Source organism: Pararge aegeria, chromosome 19, assembly GCF_905163445.1.
Source record: "Pararge aegeria chromosome 19, ilParAegt1.1, whole genome shotgun sequence".
NCBI classification, from domain to species: Eukaryota; Metazoa; Arthropoda; class Insecta; order Lepidoptera; family Nymphalidae; genus Pararge; species Pararge aegeria.
In genome coordinates, this window is record NC_053198.1 from 16,010,752 (window position 1) to 16,031,504 (window position 20,753).

General features: G+C 35.7%; 1 protein-coding gene across 3 annotated transcripts in view; it reads left to right on the forward strand.

The window, feature by feature from the left end:
- Nucleotides 1–20,405, forward strand: part of LOC120632220 (atlastin) — a 34,790-nt gene extending 14,385 nt beyond the window's left edge. For 2 of the 3 annotated variants that reach the window (XM_039902025.1, XM_039902026.1), the window contains 10 exons: nt 5,797–6,020; nt 6,488–6,637; nt 6,887–7,042; nt 7,574–7,723; nt 9,846–9,984; nt 10,408–10,592; nt 11,421–11,642; nt 12,319–12,533; nt 12,729–12,795; nt 13,606–20,405. In XM_039902025.1, the coding sequence (XP_039757959.1) occupies nt 5,797–6,020; nt 6,488–6,637; nt 6,887–7,042; nt 7,574–7,723; nt 9,846–9,984; nt 10,408–10,592; nt 11,421–11,642; nt 12,319–12,533; nt 12,729–12,795; nt 13,606–13,728 (1,631 nt within the window). In that variant the 3' untranslated portion in view covers nt 13,729–20,405. Of the gene's footprint in view, nt 1–674; nt 729–5,796; nt 6,021–6,487; nt 6,638–6,886; nt 7,043–7,573; nt 7,724–9,845; nt 9,985–10,407; nt 10,593–11,420; nt 11,643–12,318; nt 12,534–12,728; nt 12,796–13,605 lie in introns of all 3 variants that reach the window. The other variant, XM_039902027.1, reaches the window with a different exon arrangement.
- The last annotated feature ends 348 nt before the right edge of the window (nt 20,406–20,753 follow it).

Consider the following 20,753-nt stretch of genomic DNA (forward strand, 5'->3'; position numbering starts at 1 on the left):
TACATCGATTATTACTGATCGCTTTAGCGATAAGACCGCCTTTCCACGTCCCTTCTCTATACTAGGTTTCTTCTGCGTATGTGCTTACTTTGAGCCTTTTATAAAATGTGTTGGGCGATTGAGCGAGTTCTAATCCCAGCACGCAACACTAATTTTCTGAGTTATGTGCGTTAGAAGCAATTAAATCGCGCCGTGCCTGAGAGTTCTCAGGAAACCTGCATGCCTGAGAGTTATCTTTAATGTTCTGAAAGGCGTGTGGAGTCCACCAATAACACCGCACTGAGCCAGCGCCGTGGGCGACGCTCTTAACCCCTTCTCACTGTGGGAGGAGACCCGTGCCCTGTTGGGTGTGTGAAATACGTGTGATAATAAACTTCTCCTATTGTTTGTTGTCGTGCTTTGGCAAGTGGACATGTTAATTTTATCCTTTGTCCATTCATTTTATTTTTTATGTAAAATTGTGTGGATAGGGGTTATAATTTTTATCCCCTGCCTATGCTAGCCGTGCAGGGCTAGCATGCGCCCCACGAGGTGATTATGTCTACACATTCTCCCGTGTAATCCCTACGTCTATTGAAACTAATATGGTCGCAACAGGTGATCGTAGAGCCAAAACTTGCTCTGCGGATTCTACTGCGTAATAAACGTTATTTGTATTTATGTTTTGGTTTTAGGCAATGAGGTGGTGGGCAGGCTGAGCTTGCAACTCTCATGTGCGAGCAAGTCCTGTAAGTTGTCCATATCCAAATTTCCGTCGAGATAGTGTTTGATTGTGTCCGTGTGTCTGTGTGTCTGACTGAACGTATTTTCGCTTCCCGCTTCTGCGCTATCAGCGCTTTAATTGTTTACTGCATTTGAATTATTGTACCTACATACATTTACTTCCAGTAAGTTTAATTTATGTCTTCCCTTGGAATCTCCCTGGAGCAGTGGTGATCGCTGTAGTCTTATATGTGTGAGGTCCTTGATTCTAATTCGGGAACAATTTAATTTATAAATCTTCGCTGCTCTGTAGGGATACCATGCACCCTACGAGAGAGTTATGTCTAACAATTACCTATTTTTAGAGAAAAAATACGAGAAACGGAAAAAGATGATTATCTCGTCTATGCTAGCCTTAATGGTCTAGTTTTTTCCGCAGCTAGTTACTACCCTACCAACAAAGTGCTACAAAGCGATTAAACGCCCCGGTACGTTGCTCATAGAAAGATTAGGGATATGGATTTAATATAACTGGCTTATCCGCAATAGTGTCGGCAGCTACCTTCTGTGAAAAACTTGTAATAGGCTAAAAAAAGGCCGCCAAATTTCATACGCTAGGTTTTTTGTTCCACTGTTGACATATTTATGGTGTTACAGTAAGAGTATTTTCGTTCATTTACGTCCATTTTTTTATTCAATCTAACCGGAATCTATATTATATTTATTACTTAACAACTTTGTAATTTTCAAAAATAACCACACCATTTTTAGCAAATAACATCTTTGCCAAGCATCTTATCAAGAGACAACAATAAATATACTAGGACAATACACGAAATACATTGAATCTACAAAACGGACGTTATGTACGTTGTTCCTCGTAATTGCCAACCGTCATTTATGCTTATACACAAAACAAAACAAGAAACCAGAAACAAAAAAAAAACTAAAACAATAACAAAAAAAACCTATAACTGGCATTATTGTGATCTGAGGGTCACCTACTGAGCTGTGTTATGGCATATATCACACTAGCTGCTTCGTCCGCGTTTATTACGATTGTTTACAAATCCCGTGGGAAACGTTTGCTTTCCTGGGATATAAAGAAACCCATGCCAAAAATCGAGTCGATTAATTGACTCACGGCGTAAATTAAGGAAAAAGACAAGAACAAACAACGCATTTATAATATTGATCTTTATCTTCTTCCCACAATGAGAAGGGTTTAGGCCGTGGTCTTAGAAACGTAAGAAGTGCGTGCTGGCATTCGAAATCGGCCCCTCATGAGTTGAACTGAAGTCCTAAATTCTGGGCTATCAGCGCTTCTTTTTATAATATTAAGCATGTATAATATCATGAAAACAGAAACAGAACAAAAATATATAACAATTACAAAAAACAACTAGAAAAAACTTTCAATTTAACATCATTGTGATGAAATGGTCACCTACTATTGCAGCATATAATAAAAACTGCAACGCTGATCTTCAGTAGCAAAATAAGATCGCTTAAAGAACTAGGAGTTAATAATTGATAACCCATTAGAAGAAAATTGAAACGACCTCGCTCTCGGCTTTTGCGGTGTTATACGTTCAAAATAAACCATGCGCATGGGACGGGCACATTCCGGGTCAGTTTCTATTTGTTGTAGTGTGTAGCGAGCCGGGGGAATGTGGTGAATAACATTATCACTAGCGAAAGTTCGCTTCCATATTTGATTTGACGTAGGTACGGTCGCTACAGCAAGCGAGGCTGCGTGCTGCGATAGAGCGCGATAAGATAAAAAATAATATGTTCAAAAATAGCTTTTGGTGAATGGGGAAGGAATCGCTTGACCCAATACCGGAGAAATCCATACAAAGGACCTATTTCCAGCGGTGGACATTGACTGGTTGACATGTTGACGGTGATGATGAATATTCTTTACGCAAACCCTTTTATTTAATAACCCTCATATCACATAATAAAAAGATTGCCGAATTAATTTAGTAGTGCTATCCTTATCTTATTGGCCACCTATTAAGACATGATGAATTTATCACAAATATGATTGAGGGAAAAGTAAATGAAAGGAGGACATAAATAGGTAAAAGAGAGGGCCCTGGATGGATCAGGTTGAAAAAGACGACAGATTAGCTCTATATTAAGCTTATTAAGAGGATCCTATCTACAGCGAAGAGTAGGAAAAGGATAAGCAATACTTAGTTTAATCTGCCATCTGAAGATTTTCGATTAGATTGATTATTTATTCATTTATGGTGTAAGATTCCACTTACAAGACAACATTACTATCTCAAGCGCAAATAAAACCTATTATAAAACCTGGAGTCGCTATACAGTAGTAATGATACATCACTTGATGCACACACACCGCAATAAAACTAAATAATACTTAACATATTATTCATTGCTAAACTTTCGTTTAACTTCGTCTCAAAAATCTCTTAAGTTTGTTAATACATTAGCGTACCCTTCATTTATATTTTAGCTCAGTCAGAGCTGTGGTGGCGTGGTCTAAATTGGCTAGCGTCAACAATAGGAATTGTTAACGAGTTCTAACGATAAACGGTATCCGTACGTACTTGAGTTGTTGGGAATGTGCTTTATTGTATAAACGGTGGTACACTAGCGGTCAAAACTTCGGCCTCATTTCCAGGGGGACAGAGTTTAATACCCCGCACTCACTCCCACTTGTCTGAGTTATGTGCGTTTTTAATATCATCATATCAACGCATTACCGGCCCACTACAGGGCACGGGTCTCCTACCAAAATGGGAAGGGGTTAAGGCCGTTGTCCACCACGCTTGTCCAGTGCGGACTGGCGGACTCCACTTACCTTTGAGAACATTATGAAGAACTCTCAGGTATGCAGGTTTTCTCACGGTGTTTTCCTTCACCGTTGAAGCGAGTGTTATTTTAATTGCTTAAAACGCACATAACTTAGAAAAGTTAGAGGTGCTGGGATTCAAACTCCCCAAAAGTGAAGATGTCCACTGAATACGTTAATCCCAAACTATAAAAGGTTTTTTTTGTTTCGCACTGATATAGTGACATAGACCTTCTTTATGCATCCTTTTCTCTGAATCGGTGCCAGCTCACGATTGACGTGCCATAGTTATGGTAGTTTTTTTCAATTGATTTATTTTCTCCTTTTTCCTACGTGCTCCGTCAAATAATATATAAATGATTAAATGAAATTTCATAAACTACAGAAGTAAGATTTTTTATTTCTTTTTGCTAAAACGACGAAAACAAACCTCTTCAGAGCCTAAAAAAAACTAGTTTTTCTCATTTAAATTAGCGGTGGTTGACCCTATAGTTGTCCAGGCACCGGTTGTTTACTTGCTGCATTAAGTTTATATATTAAGATTTCCCGCCACTGTCTAGTCAAGTATCTTTTATCTTTAAACGAGCAATTCTTGTATATATATAATTGGAATAACGGAATCGGCTCAAACGATTGTCATGAAATTTAATATAAGGGGGGTATCGGGGGCGATAAATCGATCTAACTAGGATTCATTTTTAGAAAATGTCATTTTATTTGTGTTTTCCGGTAATAACCGATTTGGTGCAGACGAAGTTGCACGGGTCAGCTAGTTTATTTTTATATTGGCTATAATTGGTAGCAACTATGACAAATCAATCAAAGTTGCCGCTAGAAAAAGACAAAACATAGCCTACAATTGCGTTTTACTGCGAACAGTTCGTTTCGGTTGACAGTGTTATGTTTTTAATGCTTTTTTACGTTTATCACATCGTAGTACACCTAAAAATCGCGCAATTAACACATACATAAAAATCTTTAAACACAAATATCGTATAATTACTAGTATTTTTGGTACTTAAATACACAAACACACACCTGTTTTCATATACTAATAGCTAAAAGCACACATATAATAAAACACTTGACATAAATACTTAATAAACACACACATATTATACACACAATGTTAGAATCACAGAAAACAGAACCACTTGACCAAACGAAACCTTTCTACTTATTACCGAGAAAGACATACGAGACACCTTTGCACGCCACAGAGCACATTACAGCCAGTTCTATAATGTACCCAATTACGAAAGAGTTAAGATAAATTTTTGTATGTTACGTGATGAATAATGTGAGGAAGTTTCAATTTCATTAGACAGAAGCGTGTGAACGCGGGTACAAAGGATTAAATAACAACATCAGCTTAAATCTTAGCTGGAATACTCTAGAATTGTATAACAATCAAGATTAAAGCACACTGTATTACGAAACGATGTCACAATGGCAATATATTTTTTTAATAAATATGTAACCCATCGCCATCTAGCCGAAAAGTAAGCGTAGCTTGTGTTATGGGTACAAAGATAGCTGTTGAATATTATTATGAATATTATGAATACATAAATACTTTAAATATACACCTAACCACGGAAAAACATTCATGTTCATCCCACTGGGTTCGATTCCCACAACTGGAAGATGTTCTTCCAGTTCTGGGAATCGAATCGGCCTTGGACTAAGAAAGCAGGTTAGCCGCCCACAGCGCCAATCGGATGTCCACACACACCTCATATTTACCACTAAACGAGTCTTCCTTATAAAATAATTCAATCTTTCCATTCTAGACTTCGCCTGTATATTGTAATAAAAAACCTTCCTTGAACTTTTCAGAATGTCTTCTGCACCTTTATTTAGTGGATAAAGATACAGAGTGATCGAATGATTATTAAATGTAGTAAATTTATTTTCTATAGGTAGTTAATCAGAATGCTATAAACATTACTGCAATCTTCATATTCGGGGAAACTATAAGATTGATAAAGATAGTAATATTACACATAGAACTTTATATATTAAAGAGTGCTAAGGAAATAATTATACTATTTTATACTTAAGAATAAAAGCAAGGATGTACTAGTAGAAAAGGGGAAAGGTATTAAACCTTTCCATTTCCGCCAGGGATTGTGAAAAGGATCCCCATATTTTATTCAGTTTCACATACATCCGGATCCATGTATACGTTAATCATTGAAAGAATTGTGGTCTCGACGTGAATCTCGAAAGTAAACCATCCCACAATGAAGAAATTTCTTATACAGTAACAGAAAAACCGGCACCGGCGCCGCGCTCGGGCCCCCACGGCGTCCAGATCGTCAACACAGGCCCCGACCACTCGTTCATACTCGACGAAGATGCTCTCGAAGAACTGCTGCTGCGGGAGGACATCAAAGATAGATCCGCTGTGGTAATCTCAGTCGCCGGTGCCTTTAGAAAGGGCAAGTCATTCCTGCTGGACTTTTTCCTACGGTATATGCAACACAAAGTAAGTCAGACTATGTATAAATTATCTCTAGTTTATCTCTTATTTTGAATAGGAATAATTTAAATTAACAAGAAGTTTGTAGGTTATAAATTATTACAAAGAAAAAGGAATCCCATGAAGTTATTAAATTAAACCATAATAACATACCAAAGGGAACCTCCCTCCCTGAGATATTGTATTTAAGCGACGCGACGCGCGACGAGAAATTTTAGCAATAGAAGAGTAAGAGCAATTTTAAAGACCTACATCTTGGTCCAATCATTTCGGAAACCTGTTTTTCAGCAAACTTTCAGATTTAGAAAAACAATTCCTTACAATTTGACCGGTCTGTTTTGTTAACGAAACTGCCAAATCAAGTCGACAGCTCCATTGTCAATTGGGATAGGTTAGCCGGTAGGCGATGAGTCTGAGAAGTTCTCTTACGTAATTGGATTCGTTAAATCTTTAATAATTTCTCAACTTTTCAGTATGGTGCGGGTGGCGGCGGTGGCGAGTGGCTTGGCAGCGAGGATGACCCGCTGGTCGGTTTCAGCTGGCGAGGTGGTTCCGAGCGAGACACTACCGGCATTCTCATGTGGTCGGAGATATTCAAAGCCACCCTCGAAGATGGGGAAAAGGTACTTAATGACTAACTTTCAACAGACTCCAAAAATGAAGAAAAGTTTAAATACCCCGCTTGATTTTTGTTAGATTTCTCTTCTCCGAAAAATAGTTACTTTAGTTACTCCCATTGGAATGCGACTCTTAATAATTTGATGAGTGTAGCATAGTAGCATCTATTCTTAAGCCATTAACAGGTTTATATTAATATAAGTATTGTTATCGAATTAATCTCCAAACATTACCACTACATTTATGTACATTAGGTAGCAATCATCCTGCTGGACACACAAGGCGCGTTCGACAGCGAGTCTACGGTGCGCGACTGTGCTACTGTTTTCGCGCTGTCTACCATGTTGTCGTCCGTGCAAATATACAATCTCTCACAAAACATACAGGAGGACGACCTGCAACATTTACAGGTTTATATTAATTACCTCTGTATTATTAATTACTATTTTTAAAACCTATAAAATAAGACTCTCTCAAGAATACCAACTATATTTATAGTTCGTATAATGAAAAGTACTATTTATTCTAAGGCTGCTTCTGAATATCTTACGTTAACCTTGACCTTCAAGAAATTTAACAACCTAATTCTAAAGAAGCGCTATGATATGCCTATCATATCCATAAATTTGAAAAATAAATATAGTATAATTTCCTTGGGCGGGTAAAAGTTATTTTGTTGTTTTATGTTTTGATGTCTTAATTATAACGAGCTGACCCGTGCAACTTCGTTGCACCAAATCGGTTATTACCGGAAAACACGAATCAAATGACATTTTCTAAAAATAAATCATAGCTAGATCGATTTATCGCCCCCGAAACCCCCTGTATATTGATGTAATACTATATAAAGTAGAAATAGTAGTGGACCCAAGACCATGCCTTGCTAACCCCATTATTAACCTTTTTTAATCCTTTTACAACATGCATGGCCCTCTTTACAGTTGTTCACGGAATACGGCCGCTTGGCGCTAGAAGACGGCGGGCGAACGCCTTTCCAGAGGCTACAGTTTGTGGTCAGGGACTGGAGCTTCCCGTACGAGGCGCCCTACGGTGTGCAGGGCGGCCAGACTATCTTACAGAGGCGACTTAAAGTAAGTCTACTGATACCATCATGTTATTTTAAATATTACAATTGTATACGCCCAGAATCATTTCTTCTTTTACTACAAGCTGTTGCCCTCGTTTATTGCAGTTTATCACAAATCCCGTGGGATCCGTTTTTTTTCCTGGGATAAAAAGAAGCCTATGCCACTCTGTTCTTTCATCACTATGCCAAACATTAAGTAGATTGGTGGTTTAGATAGGGCGTAAAGTAAGGATAAACAAACAAACACTTCCGCATTCTCTCTTTTAGAGTTCCCATAGATTCTGTAGAACACAGAAACGTTGGTCTCTCTTCTTCTCTTCTCTTCTCTCTTCACTCTTTGAAACCCAGATTAGTAAAGGATAAAACATAATATAAATAAAAAAATGATATAGAAATTAAATATAAAAAAATATACCAAAAGAATAAAAAACCAAACTAATTCTGTATTCAAAATATGTTAAAAAGAACAATATTAATGGACTAAAGAAACAAAATCAATTTTTAAAAATCAAATATTTGGCTAGTACCAAATATTTTTAATAGCTCATTTTTGAAGTTGGGCAGTTTCTCTTTAAATATATCGATTATGTCATTGTATTACATGTGATTCTGTTGGTGATGCTTTGAATAAATAAATAAAAAATATTAGTATATATACGATACTCGTGAAATAAGGCTGGGGTGATTTCAATGAAGGATATTTGCATTATCACGATAGAGCGTTCCCTGAGATATTTATAAGGTAACAAGGCAATCAAGCGGGCTTTTTGTTTTGCTCGTGGGTTTTTAAAAACACAATTCATTATTATAGTCGTAAAAATATAATAGGCCCGTTTTGACATTTGTCATCGCGACGTAACTAGTTATGGAACCATAAGACTCTGTACTCGATACTCACGATAAATTAATTCAAGTTTGTATCAGTACTGGATTGATATTATTATGTATTGTAAAGTGTTCGTTCGTTCAAAGTATTCCTTTAACTTCACAACCAATACGCGTAACTGGCTGTTGATTATACGTCCACTTTTCAACATGTTGAAACAGAGTTAGTACTATATAAAAACAAACACAAAAATCGAGTCAAATCACTATGTTTAAATTAATGTCCAAAATAGAAGAGCCATAGTGAACGTAAAAGTAAACAATATATATCAAACTTAAACGAGCGCACAGTCAACTTTACAAGATGAGGAACGAAAAACTGCGCAGTGCGCGCGGGGACGCTTCAGTCATGTGCCGCTTGGTCAGATACATCAACTCAGATTCATTATTTAGAACCCATTTTGAGAACCAAGCTCATTCGTTGCAGTAAAAATAACTACACAATATATAATTTCGATATTCAGTAAAAAAATGGTTACAGCTCTAGTATAAAAAAAAAAAAAAAGACTGAGAACGTAACTGTTTTCGGAACGTTTCGCAACAATTATAAATTGCATGCTACTATGAAGTAAGCGCAAAAAGAATACTCGCGACATAATCTTTCGTATTATTTAACGTCCCAAAAAAATTTACGTATTTTTTAAAACACTGTATGTAATTGATTTTTATTTTTTTGTTTCTTTCAGTTTTGTTCCAAGTTACATTCTATGGTCTTGCACAAATGTCAAAACGGGCCTATTACATTTTTACGACTATAGTGAGGTTTTTTCAAACGGTCAGATGCCTTGGTTTATATTAGCTTTTTCAAATGACATATCGCTCTTGACACATTTACTCCATTTAAGTTTACTTTTATGCCGCTAAATGACAAGCCATACAATGTTGTTTTGCAAGCAACATTGTTTGTTTTAAGTATCAGATTCTACCATAAATCTTGTAAAACATTTCTAGCGCGTTGGACAATCTATAATATGTCAAACCCAAAAACAAGTATTTTTCCAATCATTTACCCATCACTTAATAAATAATTTGGAAACCCTACACAATAATTGCATTGCATGCATTATCAATTACTATCAAAAGATTAAAGATAGTCAAAAGCTAACTTGTAAAAAAAAAATAACCTTATAAAATAAAATAAGAGCTATTGGATCATTAAGCTCAGTAGGTTAATGCTATACTTAAGAGGTTAATGGTTTTGAACTATTAAACTAATTAATTACTAATTTGTTTTGTTATAGGTATCGGAAAAACAACACCCAGAGTTGCAGTCGTTGCGTAAACATATCACATCATGCTTCGCGGAAATAGCATGCTTCCTCATGCCACATCCTGGCCTGAAAGTTGCTACAAGCCCTGACTTCGACGGTCGACTTCATGGTGAGAGAACTATCAAGTTGTTTTATTACAATTTACTGTAAATCAATTAAAATATTAAAGACTAACCAAATTCTAACTTAAATAGTTTTTGTATTAGAATGCCATTTAATTATGTCTCTTATCATTTAATCAAATCACTGAGATACTATTCAATGTGAAGAGTTGTTGATATAAAATTGATATAACATTGGACCTAACAGAGTGCCTTGTGGTATACCGATTGTTTTCAATTTCAAAGTTTTGTTAGTAATTTTTTTTAAATTACTTGTAAATTATTATTATTTGCGAGTGTTAATGACTTAAAAAAATTTATAACTGTGAATGGAAAATTGATTGTGCATTTAATAGAATTATTTTTGGTTGTTTTCGTAATTGTTTAATCACATACTTTGAAATTAAACAATTAATTAACTTTAACTGCAGATATCGAGCCAGAGTTCAAGCGTTCTCTACAACAGCTAGTTCCTATGCTATTGGCCCCTAGTAACTTAGTACCTAAGCAGATAAACGGACAACGTGTGCGTTCGAAAGAACTACTACACTACTTCAAGAGTTACATGAACATATACCGCGGGAACGAATTGCCGGAACCTAAAAGCATGTTGGTGGTAAGTTGAGACAAGTACATCTTTCTTTATGTTTTCTGCTGTTTTTTATAAACATAAGTTACTTCTATCTCAGTGGTTTTTAAATTAAGCTTAAAGAAAAGTGCTATTATAGTGAAAAGGACTATGTAATCAATAAAAAAAGCTTGGGTGTGAATTATTGCTCTAACTAGGCTGCCCTTCTAATAATTTTAAAGATGAGATGGTGATAGCAATAAAGAACACCCGACTATGTTTGTTGTGGACTTCTTCTTAGTCCGGCACGCACTACTAATTTTTCGGAGTTATGTGTGTTCTTAATTAAAGCAATTTGAATATCATCTTGCTTTAAACGGTGAAGGGAATCATCGTAAGGGAGTCTGCATGCCTGAGATTTCTCCATAACAATCTCAACTTCGATTAGTCAGTGTCGTAGACTACGGCCTACCTTTCACTCTGAGAGGAGACCCGTGCCCTGTAGTGGGCCGGTAATAATAATAATTGTCTTTATTGTGTCTCATTTACAACGGATTCTTATAATCTAAGGAACGGTAACGACACTTTTAGTTACAAACTGTTTGACACCTATTAACAACCACCGCCGTTGCTTATATACAAGAAGTATTACAACTAACCAAACTTACAATTATATAATGTACTTGTTCGTGTATGCGTACGTGTGCGACAGTGTGTGTGTGTGTGTGTGTGTGTGTGTGTGTGCGTGTGTGTGTGTGTGTGTGTGTGTGTGTGTGTGCGTGCGCGTGCGTGTGTGTGCGCGAGTGCGTGGGCGTGTGTGGGTGTAGGTGTGTGTATTGGTAGATAATGATGATGGTTCGTTATACTCGTGCGCAGGCGACGGCGGAGGCCAACAACCTGACGGCGGTGGCGGAGGCGCGCGAGGTGTACACCACGCTCATGGAGGAGATCTGCGGCGGCGCGCGGCCCTACCTGCAGGCGCAGCTGCTGGAGGCCGAGCACGCGCGCATCCGCGACAAGGCGCTGCACGCCTTCCGCGCCAAGCGCAAGATGGGCGGCGACGACTTCAGCCGCGCCTACTGCGACCAGCTCACGCAGGTGCGCACTCCGCCAGCCTGACGCTGCTGTGGCCGCGCTTGGCACCCTCGTAGCTTTCCTTTAAGTTCACTATGTACACATTTTGTACGTTATCAACGCATTAAAAGTGCCATCTTTGTGCCTATTTCGATAAAGAAATATTACACTTAGACTTCACTTTCACAACGCGCTCTAGAACCTACCAAAAATACTCCATTCTGAGTAAAACGGAAGAGCGCCATCTAGGTGACAAACAATGAACGATGACAATACGGTAGTTCAATATTTCCACTAGATGGCGCTCTTTCAGCACGGGTTGTATGGAATCGAAACAGCGCCATCTTGTGGAAATAATAGATGGCGCTCTCTCGATTCCATACAACACGTAAACCCGTTTACACTAACAACGAACAAGGCAATGCCTAAGTAACTAACGCCTAATGAAAGAAAATTGCTAGGCATACATTTACCTTTGACTGCAACCAACTACAAAATATAACCCTATGTTTCATTTTTAATATGGATTAGTTTAGGTTGAATAAAAAACGAATTTCCTTTCTTTAATCTGTCGAGTGTCGTGTCGAGTTAGAAACCCTTTTAAGTTCTCCAAAATTCAAGTAGTAACAAACTTTCGCATTAATAATATTAATAAAGATTATTAATGAACTAAAGAATGAATGTTTGTACGCTCCCACAGGATCTAGAAGACCAGTTCCTACAGTTCCGAGCGCACAACGAGAGCAAGAACATATTCAAAGCTGCGCGCACACCGTCCGTGCTTTTCGCCATCGCGCTGGTGTTCTACGTGTTGAGCGGCATCCTGGGCCTCGTGGGGCTGTACCCGCTCGCGAACCTCTGCAACCTCACCATGGGCGTGGCGCTGTTAACGCTGGCTCTGTGGGCCTACATCAGGTGAGATCAAGCTATCCAGATATTCTAACATAATAATATGTTACGATGACTTGGGCACTTGGGTTATTTAGGCGAAAAATGCTTTTAAAACTATTTTTGACTGAACAATATTCATAGTATAGACTGATATTGCAGTCAAAGGCTAACTTGGGAGAAGAATTAAAAAAAATAAAACCCACTTTTTTGAATTTTCAGATACAGCGGCGAAATGAGAGAACTGGGCGTTACCATAGACGAGTCGGCGAGCTGGCTGTGGGATAATGTAAGTCAATTTATGTGGATAACATTTACATTTAGGACATTAATGCCCGTATTCACTAACGACGAACAAGGAAATCTCTAAGTAAGACACTTAATCTGAGAAGATTCCAAGGCATACCTTTCCCAACATTTCACCAATCTGCGATAACCACATTAATATAGTGTAATTAATATTTTATTTATAAACAACACCACACAGATTTGATCACCAGTAGATGTTGACTTCACAACGCAAAAATACTATTTGCTATTGTGCGTTGTAAAGTTTTTATCTGATTATTGTGGTTAATAGCAAATTAAACTTGATTATCATTATTAATTACAGACTCGTGATCTCGATTTAACTGAATGATAACCGATCAGTTATTGTATACATCTATAACAAAAAACATACAGCACATAGTTAATTTGCATATGCAGGTTTTTCTGACTTTTAAAGGTTCAAGTAAATTAAGCTTTAAATTTAAAAATTCTATAAGTAAATTTAATTTCGATATTGCGCAATCAATTATTTTATTCCGTCTAGGCTATTGGTATAGCATTTATGAAATCTCATACACTTATTCTTTTATGTCGATTTATATAATGTTATATGTGTTTACTTTTCGTATTTCGTTTCTTTACTTATTCGCTTGTTAGCGATAAAGCCGCCTGCCTAATATTTGTAATTTATTCTTGTGAGACTTTTTTTTATTATGTTTTGTGTAACATAAAGTTTATTAAATAAATACATATATTTAAAACTTGTTAGAAAGCTTATAATAATGATAAAATAATTACTAAATAAATAATTAATAAAATGAAATTGCAGGTAATGAAACCCGTATACCAGGCCGGGATAGAGAAGGGCATGGAACACGCTGCCGCCGCGGCGGCCGAACGGGCCATGGGACCGTCCGCGCCGAATGCCAATGGCAAGCACAAGCATTTGTGATGCCGCCCCCACTCCCCGCGCGGTGGCACAACGTCGCACCGCGTGGACTCACCGTCCTACCACGTGGGCGCAATATCTTACCAAGAGGGCACATCGTCTTACCATATGGGCACACTGACATACCATGCGGGCACACCGTGGGCCTACAGCGTGGACCCAATGTCTTACCACGTGGGCACATCGTCGTACCTAGCGGGCATAAATCCGCGGCATCGTGGCACAACAGCGGATCATGCCAACGTAATATCAAGCTGCTGTGGCTTTTTGCAGTGCATCGGTATATATGTTAGGTATATCACAACATTGTCACAAAATGCCATCTCCCAGTGGCATTATGGCACAAATATGCATGGTATGTCATCATGCCGCTCCAGCATACGTGTGAATAGTTCTAGCTGTGAAATATTTAAGACCTACCATGCCACAACCACATCCCAATGTGATCCAACTACATCTCACAGTGGCATCTCTAATTGCCAATATGAAAAAAATGTGTGCCACTGTGGTACCATGATGTGCCAATGCGACATAGTCCCACTAAAGTGTTGCGAAGTGAAGCGTTCGTGTGACTCGGCAAATGTCAGTGAAGTGTGTCATAGCAGCATAAAGAAACTGTGTAGTTCACCCTTGCCAGCTATTAAGAAAACATGTTATAGGAAAATAAATAGAATTAACTTTAAAAAAATTAGTTATCTATGTTCAGGTAATACTGAACATCAGTTAGTAGAGACAGCATATTATAACAAAATGTGCCAGAGGTTATTTAATATGATTTTGGTGATTTTTATAATGTATATTTTCCTTAGAAAACTACAGAAATTGCCTTATTTAGAAATTGTTTTTGAGTATATGTTTTATGTTTGCATAAGCTTCAAATTATTAAACTATAATTTAAACTTCGAAATGGTGAAAAACGTAGTGCGTCAGTTGGAGAATATTTTTAAAACTAGTCAAATTAATTGCTATTGCATAAAACGTCATGCTTCAATCATTGATAAAGGTCTTTTAAGAATGATCGCTAGGACAACATTGAAAGATTTCAATGAATCTGAAGTTCTAGTAAATATTTGTGTTAAAACCAATTTTTATTTATAACATATTCGAATCACTCAATCAAACATTACACAAATATTACAATAATATAAAAGAGACTGAACGGACTATGATATTATTATTTCAAAACATTAAATGGATTATCTGTTAAAAGCTTGATAAGAGTAATGAACGCTGTGTAAATTAATCTCTACTTAAAAAAATACTTGTAATTGTCCGAATGAACACCTTGCCAACTCATCAGCATTATTTAACAACTGAAATGTCTGATACCTGCACATACACTGACCAAAAATAATAAAATTCTGGTAAGCGTGATTATCAATGGTCAAATATTGTTAAAAAGTGGCAATGCAAGTATTTTTTTTGTTGTAGCATTATCTACAACAAAAAAAATAACTTAAATATACAGACTACATAAATTTAAATATACAGTGCGTTGCGAGTACAGTGCAGGAGTTGAGTGCCAAACTTAGAAATGCACAGACCTTTATAGTGGTGTAACCCAACTTACATCTTTTTACAAGGGGTAAAAATTGTCACAGTTTTTAGTTTAATTGTGGTTAACAAGGTTGTTGTTTCGATATAAATTGTCAAGTTTGGATTTTTTCAGACAAGAAGTTCTGTGTCAGTCTTTCGTAGTTAGGATATTGATGTTTTCCAAACCTTGTACCTCATAAAGCATGTTAACACTAATAAATTGTCATAATTATAGAAAAATACATATATATTCCACCATCCTGCATGGGATCTGTGTGGTGGTATAATTTATGGCACTCAACTCTAACGCTCACTATATATTACTCATGTATGATGCTCATATAAACATTTAATTATGTATCTACTCGGCTTCTAATTATAATTTCTATTAAGAGAAAGCTCAAACATGGCAATAAATGTTATAAAAACTGTATTCAATAATATGGCTGTAAGAATATGCTTAAGCGATGAGTCGTATAGGTCTTGCGTGAAAACATTTAAGAATAAAAATAGAAAATCCATTTTTAATATAATAAAATCACTTATTATGATCTTAAAAAGAATACTTTACAAAAACTATGGTAATTTTTTTGTATATATTAGTAACTGTATGTTACTTACTTTTTCTTGTGTTTACTTGACTCCATGAACTTTTATGCAGTCTTTCAACACGTATTTTATAGAAAATAGCCTATGACGGTGTATATTCTCTTATCTGACCGTGGAAGTCCTGTTGAATCGGTTCAACTGTTCTCAATACAAGAGTGGATTGACATCATAATCGCAACCATAGGCTGTCCACTGCTTAGCATAGATAATTAGTTGGGATTTCCACTCGCTACAGTCTTGTGCCGCTTGTACAAGGACAAACATACTAACCGATAAAATAATTAGAATAGTGTGTTTGGCTTATGCTATTGGTCAAATCATTTAAGTATAAGCTAATACTATATGTCAGGCAGCTTATGGAAACCGACATACACTCATCATAGACATATACTAAATAATTTCATTTCTTTGTATGTATGTGTGTATGTGTGGTTAGATAAGCTGAGCAACTTTTATGAAAAATTTAATGAATATCAGAATATTGCTTCAGAAAATGTATTCATTCAAGACCTGTAGCCTTAGTATAAAGTTGGTACGTTCCTAATCCAAGGTCGCAATCGACTATTGATGCTCTGATAAGTAAAAGTAAAATAGTACTTAAATATTAAAGTTAAAGCTCAAATTCGTCTATAATTCAACAACAAGTGTGCTTGGCAAAATAAAAAATAGGTTTACTGAATTATAGACTCTGCAACAAGTATTATAATGACTATTTTGCTTTGAATTTACATGGAAAGTTTTGACATTACGTGAAAACGACCTCACGATTGGAAACTTGCAAATCTTACACTAAGCGTACACTTAAAAAACAACAAATCGTGGCGAAAAAAAAACATATCATATTAAGTATCAACATCATGTGTAGAAAAAACATTTTTTAATACATATTGAAGTTTAAATACAGAACTGGCAGGATTCGAATAAGCATCTATCGGGCTGAGAGCTTTGGTAATTCAGCCACGGAGCGATGTACCCCTGTCAGAATGATACAAACCAGTGACTGTATTATTCATATGTATTCAAAAAATAATTAGATATATCCTCCAGGTGAAGGTATAAAACATTTAATAAAAAAAAATGTGATTGTGTATTGTGTCAGAGTGGTGAAAGGACTTTTAAAGAACTTAAATCTCAGACAGTCAAATACTGAATTGTTTTTAAATGTTAAAGGGCACTTCCAAGTTTTAAGTGCAGTTTTATAGCGATGCATATTGCGGGAACACGTTCAAACATTTCATATTTCTCTATTTTAGACAGTTATTATAAAGTAAATGCTATCGTTTTTTACATGGAATATTTTTAAAAGCTGCATTATAAGTCAGGACCTGCCAAAATTTAATTCTGATTAAAATTTTGTGTAATGCAAAATGAAATGAAAGAAAATGTCTCTAAACTTATCTTAATTAACATGTCTAAAAGTAGTTCTGTGCTCTCACAATGTTACCCGCAGGTATACCACTATTATTAGACCTGTCAACTTAATTCACTTCAGAAGTCTATAAGAACTTCAATATAATTGGCCACCATTATAAAAGGTACTCTGTGATTGTCACCAATGTACATAGAAAACCGGATAGTCGTAAACGATGTTAAATTTTAGTTGTAATATTTAACTTATGACAGAATTAAAATTGAAGGTGCCCATAATGTTTAAAAAAAGTTACAGTTCGGAGTTGCGTCTTGTAAGCGATTGACGAATAGTTTTTAATCATTTTAAACTTAGACTAGTGGTTGGTTTTTAGAAATTTTATGGTTAAAGGAATGTTGACGGATACGGTGGAGGAATGTTTTCTATTTAGTGGTCACAAATAGTAATAACAGGACATTGAGTTGTATATTGTTTCCTCTTTCTAGCTTCATGCTTATCCAAAGTACAAGGTCAACAAGTGGGCTACAAAAAATTACTACTATTGTTGCTAATTAAATATCGTACACGAATTTTTTTTAATAATATGATGGAATTCTTTGATAGAAAATAACAGACATACTATCGTCCTTTGCTCGACCACGAACATTTTGTTTATTACATTATGTCTAGGACTCGCGTTGGGTCACAATTTACAATTTTCTCCTATCAATAAACTTTATCTTCTCCCATACTCTACTTTATCTCTTACTTGGATGATGATTTAAAGGCTTTGCGCGCCAAATTCATAATCTTATGTTAACAAATATCTCCTTAGATTTCTATCAAAGATTTTATACGGATAACCGAGATTCTAGAAGTTCTATCTGTCTTTTCCATATAAATGTAACTGGCCAGTGGCTTTTGTTTTTTTTTAAATCACTCAATGTTCCGTCGTTAAAACTTGTGACCAAATAAATTCTTGTACAGTCATAGACAAATTCTATTTTTAATTGTAGAATATTATCTTAGGTTAAATTAATATTGCTTGATTAATCTAACTGGAGCTTATACGAAGTATTAAGATCAGAATCTTAAGTACGACTTCGCTTATCTCGACAACGTTGGTCGTTTTCGTTAGTTTCGTTTATATGTAAACTTGTGAGTAGTAAGACTTAAAAAACATATCTTGAAAAATAACTAAACGTTCAAAAACGGCTTTGTTACAGCGTCGTTACTATGCTCAACAGTTGCAACTTTGGAACACTTATTTGTACAGAGTTGGAACGGTCAGCACGTAGCAACCCGCATTCGTTATAACGATTAGGATTTTGCAAGATTTTAGCGGGGAGCTGACTATCGATTTATGGAGTATCTTAAGCGTTAAAACAAGAGCAATAGCTCCATTTCACTCTGACCTTATCAAAACACACGAAAACGAACATCGTTGTCGAGTTCGAACTCGTGCTCAGGGTACTGAAACGGTTCACAGCTGGCTGTTACGCTTGGATGCCATTGTTTCGCTTTAAATATATTTACCACACGCGTATGTGTGTGCAGAAATATAATATTACGACTTACATCTATGATTTTGTCATTAAAAAATCATACCTTGACGATTTAACTAAATAACATCGAACATATTACTATATTGTAGTCTACGTTTAATGTAAATGATTTTTAAGTATTATTCACACGTTACGTTTTATCCGCGGCATGTGGCTCAGTGTGAACCTTGATGCGGGCTTAAAGCACATCGTGTTAGGTAGTATGGAAATGAATAGACAAGCATTTACGTGTCTTTGCAGAGTAATTCTTATGTACTTGTGGGCCACAGTGTCAAATTGAAGTCTGAATAACATTGTATAGTTCGGGTAAGGTGACGATAAATCGGTAAACCGGCTGATATAATACGTTCGATGTGATTAGTGCCTTATTCTTGATTATAATTTTTTAAACTTTTAGATTAATAAAGCAATAACTTGTGTATGTTGAAACACTTAGATTAAATCTTTGTGAAAAAAAAATCATGTCAATATAAAGAACATCGACAAACAAACATAAGAATAACTACGTATAGAATGAAATCTACTTTGTGCGTGCTCTGAACCTACAGTACCTAAGTGAAAAAGTCAGCTAATAAATACATTAAAGTAACATTAAGCTATTATGGCGAGAAAGTTTAATTTCCGTATTTCTATTATTAGTTATTCTTATGCATTAAAACAAAAACTGTAAACTGTACAATATGTTAAATATCACTTATATATCAGCACAAAGCTTTATATATTTTGAGGAAGCTCACTTGTTAAGTTGCACGATAACTGTTGGACGTACTTAATACAATAATAGTCTAAGAGCCAGTGCATAATTTGAACATAGTGATCATACAAGTTAATTTATATAAAAATCAGTTAAGTATTTTAACTGCCTTTTATACCTGTTACACTATAGATCTTGGGTTTGATTTTGATTACAGTTTGGCTTAAAATTGACGCATTTGGGATTTTTCCAACCAAAAAATACTCAGTAACTACTGGCCCAAGAGCAATCCGAACAATACTCTGAGTATTATGCTATATTACATTCGGAGTGTTCTAAAAGATCATTTGTCAATAAATATTTTTAAATATAAACAAGTAGTTATGAATTGTAAAAAACACTTAACAAATCTTCCACTGGCTCACAGTCTGCAATTGCTGCTAAGTATATAAAAATATTTTCTTGTACCTAGTAGCTTATTTCTTCATTTTCTATAAAAGCTAGATTGAATTTTGTAAATATATCTTCTGTTTTACAAACATTATATTATTGTCACTTTTTATTATGTACTAATTATGAAGGTATTCCTGAATGTGCCAATCGAAAACTGTTTAATTTTTCCAAAATCAAATGTCACGGTGGGAACAAAACGTTTTCAATTATATTTGTTGTAAAGTTCAGAGTTTAATTTCGTTGTTTTTTTACCTAATCTCGGAAATAATACCCTACTTACAAATCGCTTTTGACTGCCATCAACAAATAAAATAATCGACATAGATCAGCTTCAGTTCTTTAACTAGCCCTGCACGGGCTAGTAAAAGGCCTTTAAGTTACAGGTCCCGGATTCATTTTCTGACTCGCCTTTGTTTACCGTAATGTTTGTAGTAAGGAAAAAAAAACATCTCGGTTGTCGTAGCAAAAAAAAAAACATACGTACATCCCAGTAGTTCAAGTTTTTGTAGTATTTAAGTAGTGATATAATAAATGTTGATAGCAGTTAAACGCACAATGTGGATGGGCCTTAAGTTAGTAATCCGATTGTTTCTCATTTATCTACTTACCTTTTTACTTTTGTTTTCAATACAGGAATTATTATATTTAAATAATTTAAGTCAGTTTTAGATTTATAAAAAGAATAATAATTGAAAAAAAAACTTTTTTTTTTTACAAATGCATTGTGTAACTGAAGAACATTGAATTGCAAAATGAAGAAAAAAAATATTACTAAAAGTTTAAAAATTGTTTTATTCCTTCTCTTTTCAAGGTATGGCTCAAG